Source organism: Pogona vitticeps, chromosome 4, assembly GCF_051106095.1.
Source record: "Pogona vitticeps strain Pit_001003342236 chromosome 4, PviZW2.1, whole genome shotgun sequence".
NCBI lineage: Eukaryota > Metazoa > Chordata > Lepidosauria > Squamata > Agamidae > Pogona > Pogona vitticeps.
The window spans coordinates 98,771,093-98,791,761 of record NC_135786.1 but is presented as its reverse complement, the minus strand read 5'-3'; the positions used below and the strand labels follow the sequence as shown (position 1 = coordinate 98,791,761).

Sequence of the window (20,669 nt, the reverse complement as noted above, 5' to 3'; positions counted from 1 at the left end):
TACTCTTCCAGAATACTCTCAGTCTTGCTCAACTGAGAGCAAGATTACAATATGAAAGCGAATTGGGAGAGGGTTTGTGGGGGTTAAGATGTTTTAAAGTCATGTAGTAGTCACATAATTTTGTCCTGGTGCATGCATTGTCTTGGAAAAACTTTTGATCCATTTTTAAACACTGTTGTATATTGGTTGAGAGGGCTACATTGGCTTTTTGAACTGTTACAGTTTGAGGCTTTGTTCTGCACCTGCACCTGTCTGCCCTCATACTGGCTGCCTCTCACAGCCACTATTTAAAGAATTAAATATATATAAAAGAACACCACACCACTAGTAGCTAGTAAGTAATATAAATACCACTTGCAATCTGGCGTAGCACTATATCAGTATGATAAATTTAAAAAATTACAATAAAACAGAGGTCTACCTGCAGTCTGACATACACACATAATAACACAAGTACACACATAAACACAGAGGGGGGTGGAGAAGGTGAGGGAATATGGAACTGCTATTTGGAGCTAAAACTGATCAGAGACATTGACTTGATCAGCATTTTTAGGCATACAAATGAGGAAGACAGATAGAGAGAGAGAGAGAGAGAGAGAGGATGAGAGAAAGATGCACATGGGGCGTAGAAGGAGAAGGAGCACAGAACTACCAGCTGGAGCTGATGACAGGGAAACATACCAGTGAATGTCAGAACTCACAAACATAATTTACACCAACAGAGGTGTTCACATATGCCAAAATGATTCAAAATATATCAGTTTCACAAGTGATTTAAAATGAATGGTCATGTGGCAGCTGAGTAAAATACCTTGCTTTCCAACCCAAAAGCATTCTTCCAGTCCCCCCCCCCCCCGAATCCACACTTCCATATATGTCACGTAGTCACTTTTTAAAAAAGGGGCTTCAAACATGCTAAACCTGATTCAAGTACAGTTTTCCCCACGTGTAACTGCACTCTGGCTATGTTTAGGCCTCCTTTTGTGTCTCTTCCTTTCTCCCCCACCAACTTCTGCAAAAGGACAATGAATGTAAGAAAATTAAAGAAAAATATCAAGCCACAGAACTGGAGAAGGGAAAAGAGGAACGTGGACTTCAAAACACACGCACTCTCTCACACACAATAACTAAGGGACAGAGATAGAATCTAAATGGGCAGTGTTCACACACAAGCATACGATCTGCAGGCACAAATACAGTTTGTATTTCCCCAGGAGAGTTTTAAAATCAAAAAGCAGATCAATTAAAGAATCCCTTGAAGCAAGGTTAGAATAAGAGGGCTGCAAAATGCATGCCTTGAACACGATGCTTGTCCGTGACTCCAAAGCAAACAGTTAGGAAAGTAGAGATTCGGATGCATTTCAAATTTATGTAAATATTTATTTAAAGTCTGTGCTGCGTTAAACTGAAACACCTGGGAAATGGTACTGCAGTCCCAGGGCAAGAGAGTATTGACAGTGGCAGAAGGAAATGGTCAAAGTTTATTCTGCTTGTGGGAATTCAGAAATCAACCCACAAAAATAGGAACTATAGTGAGACGTAAAAACATCTATGAAAGTGAATTGGAAGCATGTATTCTATGCATCCTGCTGGTCCCTGTTCTTATTACAAAAAGATTTTTTAAAAACACAATCATGATATTGGTGATTTAGGTTCTGTGACAAACTGTACAGTCTTTAAAACAAAAAAACTTTCATTTTTTAAAAAAGTCAATATTTTAAGTCTTAATTTTCATCAGCATTGGGTGGCTTCTAATTTATGAAGAGTCAGAAAAACAATGTTACTCACATAGTCAAGGCATCATTCTTTTAAAAAGGAGAGAGAGATCAAACATCATTGGTGGAGATGCATCACCCCTGATACGGAAAGTGGCAGAATCAAGTATTGTGGTGCAGGACACCACCTTGTGCTCTCTGGTTGTATTGCACTGTGACAGTGCCAAAAGCCTGAGAAAGCTGTGGGAAAGAAAGGAACCCACCAAAGGAAAGTAACTGGGAAGGATACGGTGCAGAGCTATATCTATATAATTGCTAAATCATTGCACCAATACCTTAGTTTAGCGCTAAGGAGAAAAGATAAAAGAGGGAGAAAAGATAAAAATTGATATGAAATACAAGCAACTCTGATGAACTTCAGCAATTGCTATGTTTCTGTGGTACATGTGCATGTGTTTGCAAGGTTATGGAGAACTTTGGAAAACTGCCTCCATTTGCTCTAGTCACGGATCACACCCCATTGCAGTGGCTGAACAGAATGAAAGATACTAATCCGAGGTTGACCCCTTAGCCCAAAACCATTTGCCTTTAAAGTACAATATAAGAAGCATAAGAAGCTCATGCCAATGCTGACTATTTTTCCTGACAGGGGACATGGGAAGCCAGCCAGGAGGAAGAGAGGACGGCCCACACGTCTGGGGTGTGTGTGAAGGAGAACTGAAAGAAAGTGAGCCGTCCTCAACAGGAGAGGTGGTCAGAGAGGGAAAAGGAAGTTATAGTATGGAGGCATCTAAGGGAGGAGAAGCCCTAGTGAAAGAGGTGGGGGAAATAGAAGAGATGAAGAGAAAGGTTGGGGTCTGTTTGATGGAGGAGGGAGAGAAAGGGAAAGGGGAGGAGGAAAGGATGTCAGTTTGGGAAGAAAGTATAAATAGCCAGGGGGAGAGGTGGTTTGGCAGTAGATTTGAAAGTGAGGGATTGAGAAGAAAGGAAGGAGGAGATAGACCAGAAACTGACTATGAGAAGGCGTGTGGGCTCTTGAAGGAGTTCCTGAACCTGAAGGTTGGTGGACTGTTACTTGATCCCGAACCAAAGAAGGAGGGAGAGACCATATGTGATGCACAGGAGTAGACAGTGATTGTCTTTCCACGCGGACAAGGAAGAGGCAAAAAGATGATATGGCTAGATCCCAGCTACAATAAACCACCTAAAGAGGGAGACTGGGCAAGACACCCATGTTGTGGAACCATCTGCGCGGTGAGGAGTGCTCCCCTGCAGAACCCCACCAATCAGAAGCATTTTGGCCCAGCACCCCAGTGAGTTATCCGGACTTTCACTGCGAGTTAGTTTCTTCCAGTTATGTCCCGTTGCCTGATTTATCTTGCTTTGATCCAATTGAAATCATTGTTGAAAGATCAGAAACCAATAAAAGTGAAATTGTGAATCCAACTGACAAGCCTCCATCATTATTTCCCGCCAAAAGTGACGAACTGGCAAAATTTTTAAATGAACCCAATCATACCCCTCAATGTTGTGTGACTCCTTTAGAACAACCCCACTGGCTTGACAGTTCAGCTGCCACTCTGTATGTGAAGTGAAAATCAGAGTTCATTGCAGAAATAATTACTACTGGGCCAAGGGCTTGAACTGGCCCCAGGCCTGTTACCAAAAACAAAACAAACAAAAAAATACCATTGCCATCTGATTCTGGTGAGGTGTGTTTTTAAAAAACGACCCAGGGTGTAGAACCCTATCCATGCTAGGGAAATGTTCTCACACACGGATACCATCACTATAACTGAAGAGATGGATAGACAGGCATTATACATGAAGGTGAGAAAAACCGGAATAAATTAGAAGCAGAGTGATCCATGGATAACTCAGGAGTTTTAGGTGTCTGGCTGTGGTGCCAGAGGTTGGGAGTTTGATTCCCCAGTGTGTGTCCTGCAAGGAGAACCAGCCTGTGTGTGGCCTTAAGCAAGCTGCACAGTCCTGGGACATTCCTAGAAGAAGGAAATGTTAAACCACCTCTGAGTACTCTCTACCTTGAAAGTAGATAAAGCACTCACTGCCCTGGAAAGGGTCATCATAAGTCAGAATTGACTTGACAGATTATGATTATGATTATTGGTAGTCATAGTAGTGTATGTATATTTGAGATGACATGATACTCATCTCATTATGGATTTGTCAAGTGCCGTTCCATGTAGAGGGCTAAGTAATCTCAAAGTTCTTCTGTAAAGGGCATTCCTGGCCATGCTACTGAGATCCATTAACTAGAGGTCTCCAGTTTCCACTTCTGAAAAGACAGTGTGCAATCTAACAGCCATAGCCCTTCTCGCCGAAATTATTCTCTCTCTCTCTCTGTGGAATCTAATTATAGAACAGATAGTGCTTGAGCTTCAAGGTGGCCTTCATCTAATTTGAGTCAGATTGTCTGAACCTGACAACAGTGTGACAGCACAATAATGGTCCTTCAAGTTTAACGTCATACTATTTTAATGTCACCCCCTACACTAGCAGCCCTTTTAACTTGGTCAACAAAGCATCTTAGGTCCATTTTGCTTTTCAAAGAATTCAGTGTGCGCCATTATGGCTTAATAAGCATGTTGATGCCATATAGCACGTAACCTATAGATGTAATCTATCATAGCAAAAGTTTGTGTCTATAGGAGTGTGTCTGCTTTCCCAGCTCCAAGGCCGTGAGACCTAGGCCAGAACAAGGCATTAGAGAGAGAGCTTATAACCAAAGGTTGATAGCAAGTTAATGTTGCATAGAGATGAATTGGATAGTCTTTTTGAGATGTGAAATCAGACTTCCAAGGAATCCTGTGTTTAAATCTTGAAGATGACTCACCAAACAAAGCAAGCTCATCTACCTAGTTCCAGATTTTAGAGAAGCTAGTGCTATGAAATTCAGATGCTCACATTAGTTAAGGATTCTCCTCTTCCGGTCATGGGCTCTCTCAGACAGCTGTTTCTGGCCTTAGACTTCATCCCTGAAACTTTCTGTGACTATTAAATCCACTAAAACCACCTCTACACACTCTAAAGGCATATTCTTCTACCTGAAGAAATGGGCATGCTATGAGTGTTTGAAGCAAATCACAACTTCTCCAGAAATTAAAATAAAAATCAATCCTAAATTTTTATTCTTTGAAAAGCAAAAATTATTATTTTATGTCAGTCTGATGGCAAGATGGTTGGAGAGCTTAGGACTTGAGAACTTGGTGTGTGTGTGTGGGGGGGGAGATGTAACTAATAATTTATTGCAGTGCTTTTCAAACTTGGATCCCCAGATGTTCTTGGACTACAACCCCCAGAAATCCTGGCCAGCACAGCTAGTGGTTATGGCTTCCGAGAGTTTTAGTCCAAGAACACCTGGAGACCCAAGATTGTGAACCACTACTCTAGTGGAAAAGATTTGGTTTCTATCGCAAATGTACAATCCAAAGAAGACTATATTAAACCAAAGACAGTACAGAATTTAACTATACACGAGAAAGTCACATATGACATAATTCCCACTCATGCATAATGTGTGTTTCTTGTTCACATGTACAAGATAAGTGGCAGGGAAAAGAAAAACATTGTCACAAAGATTATTTTATCAGCAAAAGAAATGGCAAATATTTATGAATATTGAAACTATTTATTGTTTTGAGGGATTCTATATTATTCTATGTCACACAAAAATGCTTTAGGAAAACAAGAGCAAGGTGAGATATTTGTCCAGGTCCAATTACAATTTAGCATTCACATGAATAGCAATAAATGGGTCTTCTGCTGAGGTCCTGATCTGAAAATAGCCCATGCCATCATTTTGGACATTAACTGTAATGCCAGTGCATCTGTTCCCCTCTTTCTCCCCAGAAATGATATCACAGTACGTGCCTCCAGGAAGCCCAGTTTGCAGATTTATAGATAAGTCCCTGTGGGAAAGAGATGCAAAATGAGTGACAATGTAAGTAGTGATCTTTTATAAATTACATTTAGTTGTTTAGTGCATTTGGTTGGTTTCGGACAAAGGTGGTGATTGTATGGAGAAGCCCTGAGGTCATTTTAGAAGACCTAAAAGAGTCCCAGAAGACTCTGCCATATAATGTAGGCAACAAAACACACCACCACATCAGTAGATGGGACCATTTAAAAGATGTATACTGCTTGCTTTAAACAGGATTTACCAATTTGCTGCTGAAATTCAGCCCCAAACCCATTTAAAATGAGCAGATTCTTACTTCAAACAGCAGGCAGCTGTTTGCTGGCTGGATAGCTCAGTGAGTTATATTTCTGGATGTCGAGCCAGAGGTTGGGAGATTGATTCCTCACTGTGCCTCCTGAGAGTAAAGCCAGCTTGTGTAGCCTTGGGCAAACTGCACAGTCCCAGAACGCCCCCAGAACAAGGGAATGGCAAACCACTTCTAATTACATTTTATCTAGGAAATCCTGAAAGGGGATGCTGCAAATCAGAATTGGCTTGATGACACACATTATTATTATTATTAGTGGTTTGCCACCAAATATCAGCAGAAAACTGCTAAAGTACATTTAAAGCAAGTGAAATACTTGCTTTAAAATTTTTTCCCTTTGTTGCCAAGTTTTCATGTATAGAGGAGGGGGGCACGGCTCATGGCAGTACCAAGGAAACGGATTTGGACCCCAAAGATGCTGGAGTTACTCATCTCAAGTCTAGAACCATCGTTCTGCAAGCCAGTGCTCACTACCAAAGTAATAGTTCATCTGAAATCATTTGAGCCTGTAGCCTTCTTGGGTGTGGAACTGATGATGCTCAGATTCCCACTGCTGCCATTTTGCAGCAGGTTATGCAATAATTCTGTGCATGGTTATTAACCATAATACATACTGCTGGTTCCAGCTAGATAGCTGTGGTTTAAACACTGGGGAAGAAAAAAAACTTCTGCCTGCTTACCAATCATCATTATTAAAGATAATGAATCCTTTGTTGCCACGCCCGAATGCCACCTGATTGTTACCGTTTTCCCACCAGTTGACTTGAGGCTCTCCATTGACTACATTGCGGAAAATAACCATGTTTCTGTGGGGATAGGAAAGAGAAATTGGGTTGAGGGGCATATTTATTTATTTATTTATTTTACTATATTTCTGTGCCACTTTTTTTCAGCCCAGAGTGGCTTGCAATAACTGTTAAAAAACTAGCAATACTTCAAAAGGGAAAAAAATGTTATGGAATACATCAGTTAAAACATGAAATATAAAAACAAGAATTCAATAAATGCAAAGTAAATTAACGACCTGCACTGAAACAGGTCCTGGCTGAGCAGATTCAGAATAAGCCAAACAAGTAAATGAACAGTAAAGACCATTCACATTACTGTATTATGCTTTCAGCCCTACTAATGTTGTAGGGTGGCTGGTGAATAGCATCCCATTCCTTGAGATTTTAGGGCCAAAATCTTAGACTAAAACTTTGGAGTGCCATAAAGACAAAGAAGGCCGGAATTGGGAAAGGGGGCAGAATTCTTTCTGGAACAGTTTGTTGTGGGATTAGACAGAAGAGGAGCCAGACTAAGCGGCCCTAGAATATAAATAAAACCAGATAAACTGGGTGATATAGCACCCAGAAAAGCTATTTTTGGCAGCAGTGCAAGCAGCAAAATATATTGAGCCTTTGTAGCAGTTCATCGCCATTTGACCTTGGACTTTCACACTGTGCACCCTTAACTGCAGCACATGTAACATCTGGAGAGGTTTTCAGGTCCTGCTACTGCTATTGGGACCTGCAGAAAGCTCTGTCAGGACTCATGCGACAAGAAAGCTCCTGAGTCACAGCGCTAGTGCTCCATCCCCTGCCATGTTTCAAGTGACATGATGTGTGCAAGTCCATCCATCCAACTATTATCTCCTCATTTGTCTCTCCTTGCACCTGGCTTGTTGGTTTATCAATACAGGATGAGCACAACATTCAACTGGGGAAATAAACCCAACACTTTGACAGGAATCCAGGAAAGAGTGAAGCATGGGTAAGGTGATGCTCAAGTAGTGGCCTTCAGTGGCCTTATTGCTGTATTAGGTAAGAGCCAATAAAAATTTACATTGTCTAACCTTATTTGACGCCATCGATGTTCACAGACCCAGTTATCACCACAGGTGGTGTCTGGATTGATTGGGACCGATTTAGTTGACCCATCAGGATTGCTTGGAGGCCCAATCCAGTCATTCTGATCCTGATAGTCGAGCATGCGTTGGTAAAACATGAATGTTAAATTAGAAGTGTTCAATGAATTCCTGGAAACATATACACTAGCTGATCTAATGAAGAGCAGAGTATTTTGTTAACCAAATGTGGTCAGACGAAGGATGTGGTCACATGGAAAAATAAACTGCAATCTGAATGGCTTGTGGAGTGGTTTGGTCAACCTTTTCCCCGATGATCACACAACACATGGGGAAATGTGCTTTAGCCAACCCTATTTGTCCCTAAACTGGTCCAGTTGTGGGGCTTCTACCTTTTGCAACAGTGATTTTGCAACAGACAAAAGAGTCATTTTAAGGGAGATCTCTGCCATTAAAGCAACCTTTTCTGGTGCAATCAGGCATGCACCTTTGCAGCTGTCTGATCACACCCTGAGTATACACACAGCAAAATGAATTGAGAAGTGATAGTAAAATACAGAGATCATATTATAAGTGTTCCCTGTATACTCTGCAAGCAGTAAGCTAGCCCATCAAGGATGAAAAGAACTATGTATTGGGCTTTTATTTTTGGCAGCCTTTTTTCTCTGAGGAGAACTCAGCAATGGTGTATCTCACAATGGTGTCCATTCTGAAATCTCATGATTCCTATAGCATGTGGATATGGCTGGGCTTATTTCTAAAGTGAAACTTGAGAGTTCTGGAGCCACCAGCAACCTAGAGATGGCTTTGAGATCCAAGAGGCATGTTCATACTTTTTCATACTTTAATTTTGATGCATTAAAAATATTAAGTTTGGTACGTTAAAATCACAAGCATAATTTAGGAAGACTAAGGCATTCCTACCCCCTGCTTCTTCAACTGGGCTTTGAATCTTATGTGATTATCTGGCAGTGGCACAGAAGTCTAGTTGTTATAACACACTAATGGCAAAAAGTGTTCCTGGAAAAGAAATGGCTCTTTTCGGAGCTATTCAAGAGGAGACATTTGAAGTTCTCTGCAATGCTTCTTGTCACAGACAGGCGGGCGGGCGGGCGGACGGACGGGCGGGCGGGCGGGCGGGCGGGCGGACGGACGGACGGACGGACGGACGGACGGACGGACGGACGGACGGACGGACGGACAGACAGACAGACAGACAGACAGACAGACAGATAGATAGATAGATAGATAGATAGATAGATAGATAGATAGATAGATAGATAGATAGATAGATAGATAGATAGATATTACAACATAGAAACTGACCTGTCCATTCACAAAATTCCTTTCCCACCGGTAACTTGACATTACACGTGTAAAGCCATATGGGTGAGCAAGCATAAATCCAACTGCCATTTTGTAAAGCCTGAACATAAGCAAAAGAGGGGAAACAATGAAGAGCAGGATACCAAGATTTATATTTCTCTCAGTCAAAGGAGAAACAGACCTTCAACATTCCTCACCTGGGATCCCAGAAAGTCAAAATGGAAGCTCCTCCAGCACCGTGTCCCCTCTGGTTGTCATGATTATCAACAAAGACTAGGGCTTTGTCAGAAGGCATAAAACCCCAGCCTTCTCCCCAGTTCCTTAAAAGACAGAGTGATTGAGAGAGAGAAAGGGTCAAATTCATTGCAGACTGCATTTCAAGGTATGTTAGAACCTTAAGGTTTTTGTTGTTTTGTTTCCTTAAGTATATGAAATACCATTACCTCAAATAAGACATCTTTTCTCCATTCCACTTGCGGATGACTGTCCCTAGTTTTGCACCATATTTGAATTCAGTTACCCGACCATTGCCAAAGTATTGATCAGACGTGATTGGCTCTCCTCCCAGATCAATCACCTAACAGAAAGGTGGGGGGGAGAGTGGACTGTTATATATATAGGAACTTGTTTGTATGTGTGTGTATACAGATTTCTCTGTGTGAGATTCCCGCCCATCCCCAAGAAATTTCATCTGAAATTTTGCAGGATATCTGGTCATTCTTAACTGAAGAGAATGTCAAGCTGTGGGGGATTATTACCATTCCTATCTACAACTGCACTTTTCATGCACAGAATTCACCCGGAAAGGGCAGAAAACTAGTACAATCTTTGTGATATTTGTGTCGGAAGCTAGAAAATCTCACTGGTACTGAGGGAAATCTAATTAGGGAAACGCAATAAATTTTTTAAAAAAAGATAGTTATTATGTGTGAAGCAAGATTGTTGCCTGCCTATCAGCTAATTTCCCCCCCTCTCTTTTTCTCTTTGTCATACACACACATTAATGTTAACTGATTCATACAAATATGCTCATCATGTAGTGATCTATGTGCAAATGAGCTATTATTTATTTATTTATTTATTTATTTATTTATTTATTTATTTATTTATTTATTTATTTATTTAGCTAGTTAGCTAGTTAGCTAGTTAGCTAGTTAGCTAGTTAGTTAATATCCCGCCTGCCTGGTCAATTACGACCACTCTAGGCGACATGGTATTTATATACAAATATCCCCTCACAACTGGACTTAATAAGGCCCCTCGGGGCCAGACTGCACACTCACACATGGCACTTCAGTGGTATGGCCCAGTTTGGCACAGCGCCCGCACAGGTATTCCACAGATGCTGTGTGCTTCCCTCCCCTGCCTCTTTGTTTGCTCACCCAGTGACCAGCAGCTTCCCTGCCCTGGTTCTTCATCAGAGTGGTGCTGCTGATTGGATGATTTGTATGAGGAGATGGAGGAGGGAAGCGTGCTCTTGCTGGTGAATGGGTGATCGCCCAGAGGCATTAGGGCATGGAAGCATGCAACACTCATGGGACACCTGTACAGGCACTGCGCCAAACTGGGCTGAACCACCAGCGCATGTGCCCATCTCTAGCACTGATTGGTGGACGCATCTGCACTATGGATCCAACCTGCACGATGGGCAAACAGGTGGGAAAAAATAAGGTAGGGTCCCATACTGGAATTGTTTGCAATTAGGAAGTGAAACTATCTAAAGGTTGTTAGTGTATACAGCTACGACACTGCAGCTTTTCTATCCAAAACAGTCAGGGAAAAGCTCTTTGGATGGGATCACACTGAGAAATAGATCGCAGTTTGGACTGCTTGTGGAATTGTCTGCTGCTTTTCCTGGCTATCACATGACACGTGGAGAAGCGAGTGCCAGCCTACGTCTGTATGTAGGTATGTAATGTTGCTCTTTGACATGACAGACAGACAAGTACACAAATTACCTCTTGAAAAATGAATGGTTTTGTCCCTTCAGGAAACCATTTAGTATTCAGATTATGTAGCTTGTCTAAGAAAGCCTTAATGTCCCCAGGCCACATGTGCTTTGAAGCATCAAGTCGGAATCCTGCAACTCCCATATCTATCAGGGTGTTCATATAATTTGCAACAGTGGAGCGGACATAGTCCTTCTCGAGTGCGAGATCGAGAAGACTAACAAGGCGACAGTTGCGAACCTGTTTGGAAGAGAGTTTTTTCAGATATTGGTTCCATGTACACATCCCCCAAATGCATCGGTGATTCAGTAATGCAACTCATGCTTTAAATGGAAAATGAAAAGCATCCATATCTCTTCCTCAGCACCTTAAACAATCTCACGAGAAAGGTTTGGAGAGAGAAAACTCTGGCTAGACCTTTGGTGTCCCTTCCAGGCCTATAATTCTATGATTCATAGACAGACATCTTGGTTCGAGCATAGTCCAGTGTCAAAGTATGCCAACACTGTCATGCATGCATTTATCCTTCTGTGTTGTAAATCTTGTCTTTCACAGAAGGTCCTCATGCTAAGTCACAGATTGGGCTCTGCAGTATCCTGAAAATATGCTTATTAACTGAGCACTTCTTTGCCCCTGCCATCAGGCAGAATGATGTAACTGCCTCAAAACAGCAGCTTTCAGGGACTCAGTGGCAACAACTACTCCCACCACCTGAAACCATTCCTTCTAAGACTTTGGGCCTTTCCCTCCTCTCACAGGATAGAGTTCTGTGTGCTTCATAGCTATCCCGTCCCTCTCACATCGTCCTGCTACCTTCTTGTGTAGTCAAGCACCCTCTCCCAACATTACTGCTAAATTAAGGCTCATTGTCCAGTTCAATCCAAGTTTTGTAGGATCAGGGATAAGCATGGTGTAGTTCCCCCAGCAACTTTGTATTTTCTGGCATTCCCAGGTAAAATGCTTGGTTTTTTTCTCAAAAAGTCCCCTTTTGTCCCCTAGGAGACACTGGTGTGATTTTGTCATATTTTGAGAACCTTCTAATGACCTTGAACAATTCCCACCCACCACAATCTATTGATCTGTTTTTTAAAAAAATATATAAGGTATTTTTCAGCTGTCTTGTGTCACATTTCAATTCCTTTCAAAGAATAAAGGAGAGAAGAAATAGGGAAGAATTTACCTGATAAATATCACCATAATTTTCAATATCTCCACTTCCAGTATGGCATTTCCCATCATTGAAATCCCAAGCTGAATAAGGAACAGCAGGAAAATCCCGGGTCCCTGCATTAAAATAGCTTCCACATGTTGCATGGGTACCAGCTCCACCTCCACTTCCACACATGTGGTTGACGACAGCATCCACATAAATATGGACCTGGTTTGATAAAGTTTGATCAAGTTATAAATTATATATCCTGCCTCTTACCGCTACATTGCTACCTTTTCCATTTGGTTTAATTATGAAACTGGATTTCCTGCCCCCCTTGGCCCTTCATTCTACTTCGGTATAACAGATTTCCAGCCCTTGGGTCCCCAGCTGTTCTTGGACTGCAACTCCCAGAAATCCTGGCCAGCACAGCTAAGTGGCGAAGGCCTCTGGGAGTTTTAGTCCAAGAACATCTGAGGAAACAAGGTTGGGAAGGACTGCTCTACAGCCTACTTTGGAAAGCACAATCATAGGGCATTTTATGGTAACCAACTACCAGGTGCCCAGGACCACTGTCTAAATTACAAGCCCCGTACTAACAAGGAAATGTCAACAAATCACAAACTGTCATCACAAGGTGGGGTATTTTGTACCTGTTTTGAAGAGAATTTTCACAGTTGCATGCATAATTTTTGAGAACATTCTCCAAATTAATCCAACTGAAAAAAAAACTGGGAAATTTTCATCACTACTTTGCTTGGATTACTGCAGATTAAAGTTTATAGGGTATGTTTTTCTGGAAACACTATTTCCCTAGCTGTAGAATATAGATCGGTGGCATGGAACCAGAGTTGCTGAAAACAACTACTTGTTGATCATGACTTACTCCAACGTTGTTGCACCGGGTCACCATGTTTCTAAGCTCATCCTCAGATCCAGATCGTGAGCATAGCTTGTAGCTGATGGGCTGGTATCTTTCCCACCATGGCCTCCATGGATTTGTAATGATAATATTTTCATTTGGTGGGGAGATCTGTGAATGAAATGAATTGATAAAACACAACTGAATAGCATTCCCTCAGTTTAGAAAGGCCGCTGCTGATGCTTTTTTAGATATGCATCATGAGCTCCTTGTAGCTGACATAGGCAGGTTCTCCAGGAACAATACAAAAGTGGTGACAGGTAATGTCTCCTCAGCTGCATTTGAAAAATGCTTGGTTTCTTCAGGCATTGAGAAATAACTGGGGGGGGGGGAAGATAGTGTGGAGAAACCCCGTGCACAATATTCCTCACACATAGCCTAATCCGTCCTTTTTTCATCCACAAGCGTGTGGGGAGTAGCAGTGAGGTAGGACAGCCCACAGAGCCCAGGAGAGACTTTACAGGCCTGCACGTAATTGGAAATTGAACTATTAGACCTAGTTACAACGTTTTTTTTTCCCTGCTGGAATCCCTGGAATTTTGTAGTGAATCTGGAGTTCCCGATTCAAGGGAAGCGAACAAGGAAACAGAATTGTAATAGTAATCCCATGCATCCTAAGTAGAAATAAGCATCAGTGCCAATTGAATAAAGGCTTGGAAGACATCCTCTAGCTCTGATCCCAGCAATAAAGAATGGTGCTAATAGGCAAGGTTAGGCAAGTTCCAGATATCCAGAGGGTACACAGCCCCTCCTCAAGCACAGAGGGCCACTTGCGTCCAATATCAACCCCCCCCCCCCGGAATTAGATCCCTTCTGCCCTCTAGTGGCAAAAAATAGGGACAGGTGAGAGATCTCAGGGATGCAGTGGGGGGCCGCTGAATATGTGGTAAAACTAAAGGTGAGAGGTCTGGGGTGCTGAGGGATGCATTTTGGCCCCTTGGGGACCACAGGCAACTACAGGCCATATTTTGTGGTGCCCTGCTTTAAGACACTAAAGTTTATTTGGAAGGGGTGGAAATACTAGTCAGGGAGGTCATTTAGGATAAGCAAACACCATCATTCATACATTTAAAGGTTTCTAAACCACACCAATTCACAATTTCCTAGGAGAAATGCCAACCATAAAAATAAAAAAATAATCCATACAACCATGAATTTTAAAAAACAAAAATATCAGCCTTAGGTTTAAATGCTAGAATTTGGAAGGCCAGCAATAAAGTTCAAAAACAGAGTGTGAAATGCATGCCAAGGACTGCATGGAAGAAGCTCTTGGCATCAAAACAGTACCAATGTGCTGGTGAGGGATATTAATAAGGCGTCTCTTTCCTTGCTAGCCATCCATCGCACCACTAGGGGTTACAGAGACTAGAAATGTTTCTCCAGGAATGACCTTAGTCACTGGACAGGGATTTACACAGGATGAAGTCCTTGTTCATGTTTGATGGACCTGAAATTATTTAGTGCTTTAAAACTTAACCCTAACACTTTGAGTTGGAAACTATCTGGTCCAGTTGATGCAGAACTGGAGTATGGAGTCCCAATGAGCAGCCTGGGTATTTTGCAGCAAAGGAAATTCATGGACCACCCTGAGAAGGTGCCCTATATATTCCACAAGGCAAGAATCTGTGAAATATCAAATAGGCAGATTCCCTCTGTGCATGTAAGGTCACACCAGGTTCATGAGGTAAGGCAAGGGATTTTGTTCCACTGGATTTACTTGGGTCTCAAGTGACAAGCCCGGATTTTTGTCCCAGCTCATTCTGGGGGAACATAGCCTCTCTATGGCATGCTGAAAGCATTTAGCTGACTTGATTTAAATCAAGGATGAGCATTGTAGAGCTCAGACCTAGTTGATAATGGGATGTAAGTTCCAAAACTGTGGGACTCATAGTGAAAACTCTCAACAATTTTGAATTCAGCTCCATTGCTTTACCAAAGGAGTATGAAATCGAACTACTGCCCATATAAAACTTTTGTATCACAAACAATCCCACAGTAGATTTGCTTGCACAATGTACAACACATTTATTTCTAATGAATTCTAATGGTGTCTTTGCAAATGGTGGGATTAGCTACCACATGTTCAAGATATCTTTCCCTAGTTTCTGTCCATGCAAATAAGAACATGACTAAACTAGATTAGAAAGACAAACACAATACAACGTGCACGGAACAGCTTGTTATCCCACCTACAGTCAGCTATCTAAGCAAGTATGCAATACATTCTGGAAAAAAAAATAAACCCAGGATACAAAGAGGAGACCATTTATCAGGTGGAAATGGAAAACTGGTCTTTCAGACATCATCCTCTGACATGGTGAGTAGAATCTCATCATCAACACTCTTCTCCTTAAACATTTCCAATCTAATAGAGAAGTGTGATAAAATACAGAAATGCAGTTGAACAGTTTTTCCTATATTGACAGATGATCAGGTTAGAGGTAGTTAAATCCACCCCACATTAAGCTACCTCTTGGCAAACAATATCCTGTTAACAGACTGCTTGAATTAAAAACCCTGCAACATAAGTTTATAGTCCACAGTCACTAGCAGTACAATAGAATCATTAACAATAATAGAAAAATATTTAGTTTTCCTTCTGGTATCCCATATGGTTGATCCTACTGGTGGAAGATTTGTTAGAGGATCAATTCACACAAATTGCTCTTTATTTATCAAATTTGTTGTTTCATTTTGTTTCCTTTATATATGCATGCCTCACATCCCCAGGCATTGCCGGTTGAGTGGCATACAAACATTTTAAATACACACATACCTTCAAAAGCCATCAATGAAAACTTTCCATTATTATTTTTACTTCACATTTCAACACACATATTTAATCTGACATTACTGAAACCATGAAATGAGTACTCTTCAAGTACTTCCCCACAGTGTGTCTTTAAGTAGGAGTACAGCAGAATCTGGTAAGTTCTTTTTCATTGAACTTGTTCTGTTTGAATCAATTAAACTGTGACAAGTACATTTCCAGGATGCGCCACTGAAGTTTGCCTACCTGAACTCCACCATATCCATTCGGTGCCAAGTATCGTTCACATTCAAGAGCAATGTCTGCCCAACGCCATTCAAAGAGGTGGACAATAGATGTCCTTCCAGACTCTACATTTGGGTTATATTGAGCCCAGCAAAGCTCAACAGCCACCAGAAGAAGAAAAATCTTCATGTTGCTTTGGGCAGCAGCTGAAAAGTGTAGCACTTTGTTGTTTTCAGGAGCTATTTATATTTCTGTACGGCTCAAAGTACACGTCAGCCACATGATTGGCTACATTAAACAAATTTCCTCTAATTCAAGGTCTTTCCATTGGGTGGCTTAAAATATGCAGCAGATGAAGATGACAGACCAAATTCTCTGGCTGAACAAATGCATGGAACTGGATAAGGCTGAAGGTGATTTCTCTTGTCTGAGTTCTCAGCTAAAGAGATAAGATAGTGCTTTAAACGGGTAAACTTTATCAGACATTTGTGAATTACACCTATGGCACAAGCCTTCAGCATTCATCAGTCTGTTCTTCACAGGATGTCCCAAGATGGAAGAGGATGATATGATAATGTTAACTAAAAAGACATAAAATTGCAGGGCATAATGTGCTATATTTGCCGGCATGCTTTTCTTGTATTGCTTTTTTGTAATCATTAGTGTCATTTAAAGATTGTTTCTTGTGAAGGAATGTAACATGAGATGTTCAGGCGAATATCCGAATGCCTCAGTATGGGTCAGAAAGGCCATCACTTAGGCATGTCCTTCACACCCATCCACACCCATCCCATGCCCATTCTTGCACAGGTTTCAACGTGAGTTACACAACCAGTCACATGCTGGAACTGGGCAGGGGGCAATTTCCATAATTGCCTTTAGGCAGCAAGATATTGTCCTAAGTTACTGAAGCACGAGCGCTGTAGAGATCCTACACAAACATATGTGTACGCAGAGGTGCAATATTGATGTGTTTATATTTTTGTACCATTTTTCTACAAAACCACCAAAGCAGTGAACAACATGCAAATTCCTACATTAAAACCTACCAACATCATACAGTCATGACTATCATAAATTCATGTTGTGTGGTTTTTAAAGGCCAACTTTAGAAGACAGGTTTTAATGGCTTCTTAAAAGCAGCAAATGTGGGGACTGGCTGTAATTCTGAAGGGATGGCTAGGTGCTGTACACCAGCTGTACTGTCCACGTGCTCTTCAATGGTTTTTTTTATTGTTTAGTCGGAAAATTGTGTCTGTCTCTTCATGACCCCATGGACCAGAGCATGCCAGGCCCCCCTCCACTGCCTCCTGGAGTTGGGACAAATCTCTTCAAGGGCAGCCTTATCTAAAGCACCTTGCAATGTTAAAATCTAATGTAACTACAATGCAGATGTTACCATCACCTTAAATTCACTTCCAACTTATGGCAACTCTAATAAGGCTGCCAAGATATGTGAGTTGTTTCAAGGATTTGTTTGCTATTGTCATCTCCTCTGAGTTTCCAAGGCCGAGCAAGGATCTGAACCCATGAAACATATGAGCCCTTGTCTGGTAGTTCATGCAGTACACCACACTGACTCTCAAGCCAGTGAGATAACGGTCACCAAATCAGGCCAGTTCAGGAGAAGTCATCACTGCACAAATACACACCTTGCCGTTCCTGCTAACTAGGAATCCAAGGACAGGATAGGGTCAAGCAGTACTCCAAAACTATGATCCCCATGTTTCACAGGGAGCACAACCCTTCTCAAGCTGAATCCCAATCCTGAGGCAGACTGACTCTTGATACAAAGCAGCATCTCTGTCTTGTCAGGATTTAATTTTCGCTTCTTCATTCTCATCCAGTCTACTATTGGACCAAAGCAACATGGAAGGGGTAATGGCTGCTTCTTTAATGTTAGGCGACAAGAAGCAATGGCACTCAGTGTTATATGTATATGGGCGGCATCTTACTCCACAGCTCCAGAGTACCTCCCCTAATAGCTTCACACAGAATAACACAGCCCCCAAAATAGACCCTTGTGGGACACCAGGGGGCAGAATCTGTTAAGGCACACCAGGGTTCTTCAGCACAACTTTCTGGGAACAGTCGCAGAAGACTGGAGTCACCACAATATGCTGCTCAACCTGGACAGGTAGTATAAAAGGGAAGCATGGTAAACAGCATCGAAAACCACCCAGATGCCAAGGAGAATAGGGCTGTGCACATCAACCCCTCATCTACACAGTGGGAGTTGGTCACTCACTAAAATAACCAAAGCAGTCTCATTCCCCTATCCTGATCAAAGTCCTACCAAAAGAGGACTTCAGAAAATGGGCCCAGAATAAGTATGCTCCCTATCTGTTGCTTCTTTGACATTTCCTCTGCAATCACCCACCATATTTCCAACAAAAATGGAAAAACAAAGTCCCATTTCATCACATCTTCTGCAAGGCCAGAAGGGCTTCTACCCAGCTGGGCTTATAAAAGATTTCTGACTTAATCTCATGATTGTTTGCTTTTAACTCCCTCTTCCTTTATCATTGCTTTCTCTTTGCACCACATTTTTTTTAAAAAAGGCTAAGTCTGGGGCAATGGTTTTATTTTCCCATGATTTGTAAACCAGTGTAGAGCTGGAGAGAAAGCACAGAGTGTGGTAGAAAGATTAAATGGGAAGCAGCTCTCCACGTTGTTGGACTACGACTCCCACATGTGGAGGAAGAAGACCTCCCTGCCTTGTTCTACTCCTACATCCAAGAAATGCTCAGAACTGAAGTTTTTGTAGACTCACTGAGAGTCATGGATACCATGTGTCGGCATTCAAAACTACACCAAGCTAAACAGTAAGAACAACAACCAATCCAATGTAATTAGCACTTTTAGACGTACTGTATATGTCTGGGAGTGCAGCAAAGTCAAAGAGTTTTTTGGGGAAATACATGATACAACAGAAGAGGTACTACTTTGTGAGATATCCTTGGAACCACAGATTTTCTTATCTATCGGATGCTTTTGTTCATCCAGCACATCAAATAATGACAATTTGTCACTGCAAGAATCTTGATAGCTGAACACTGAAAAAATACAATTTTTCTGCTATTTAATTATGATTATATGGTTGTTGGTATACAATGCTGGAAAGGAAAGGAAAAAGGAATAGGACTTAAACAATCAAACACAAGCTCCTTTTTTGAATTTCTGAAATCAACTAATACCTAATAATTTTATCTCATCAGCTTTTATGGTTTTATAGATTTACTGGAATGAGGGCAGGAATTTGGTATCTTCCTAGTGACATTTTTAATGTTGCCTTATTAATCATCTCATTCACAGAAGACTAGAAGAGAAATATGTATACTCTAAAAACAAATAGTATACATGTATACGAGAAAACATGCATTTTTTAATTAAAATTGTGATTCTAACATTAGAAGTGGCTTATATTGCCAACAGGCAAATTTTAACTCAAAAGAGCATTAAGACTTCTCACTCCCTACTCAGTCTATGGCCAACATTGTTTGAAATCTATTTACTCCAAGCTAGATTCAAATTAACATGTATTAACATAGATATTGTCTGATTGAACCTTTCGTAGTTCTTATCCCAATTCCATCAATATCTCACAGCCTCCTGTCATTCTGTTACAGCAGAGGGGATCATTCACCTGCCCATCAAATCATCACTACACAAACAGCATCATTCAGTAGTGCCTCACATATATATGAGACTGCTGCCAGTGCATTGAAGTGTCAATTTCTGTATTGAGTATGATTCTGGCAATGGATAGTGAACTGCATTCCAGCTTTATCAAATGGCTAGTGAAAGACAAAGTGGATGAAATATCACATGAAACAGATTCTGACACTTTGGTCTTCCCAGTAAACCCTATGGATGCAAAAGTAGGAGCAGAGGATGCCTTATGCTGATTCAGCTTACTGGCCTGCCTAGCTCTCTTCTCTCTTCAAAAATCCTGGGGTGCTGGGGTTAGGGGCGCCAGGCCCCCATGTAGTTCACAATCTATGTATGAGAGTAAGAGAGAAAGTTCTATCAATGTTCTCTCCCATAATATTGACAATCCTTTCCATAATGTACCATGTGTAATGAGCCTTAAAGGTCCTTATGACCCCCTGATCTAGAGTCTGAATTAGAGATGTTGTGTTTGGAGGAAGTAGACCACTTTGGCACCTTTGGTGTTGAACTCATGGGATGGCTAGGGGTACAGTATTTATTGGAATATTTATTTATTTATTTATTGGAAAAAATCTATGTGCTGCTCAGATCCATGGAATTCAAGGGAGAAGTGTGCTCTGGCTCAAAATGGTTCTCTAGGCTTCCAATAGGACTGTTTTCAATCCCTGTAAGAAGATCAATTATGTTTCATACTTGCCTCCCATCCAAATACTGATTGGGCTCAACCCTGCTTAGCTTCCAAAACGAAATAAAAGTGGTGTGTTCAGGACAGTATACTGCTAACATCCATCTTTTCAAGTCATTCACCTGTCCCCATCCCAATTGCCCAAATCCTTGAGGAGCA

General features: G+C 41.4%; 1 protein-coding gene across 1 annotated transcript; it reads right to left on the bottom strand.

Moving 5' to 3' along the window:
• Positions 1-5,347: 5,347 nt before the first annotated feature.
• On the bottom strand, positions 5,348-17,443 carry LOC110091524 (pancreatic alpha-amylase). The gene is made up of 10 exons (XM_020815679.3): positions 16,175-17,443; positions 13,123-13,269; positions 12,267-12,464; positions 11,096-11,326; positions 9,581-9,714; positions 9,335-9,457; positions 9,138-9,237; positions 7,800-7,921; positions 6,646-6,771; positions 5,348-5,647 (listed from the first exon to the last, which is right to left on the bottom strand). Exons 1-10 carry the CDS (start codon positions 16,340-16,342, stop codon positions 5,458-5,460), a joined length of 1,539 nt encoding a protein of 512 aa, XP_020671338.3. The 5' UTR covers positions 16,343-17,443; the 3' UTR covers positions 5,348-5,457.
• Positions 17,444-20,669: the final 3,226 nt, after the last annotated feature.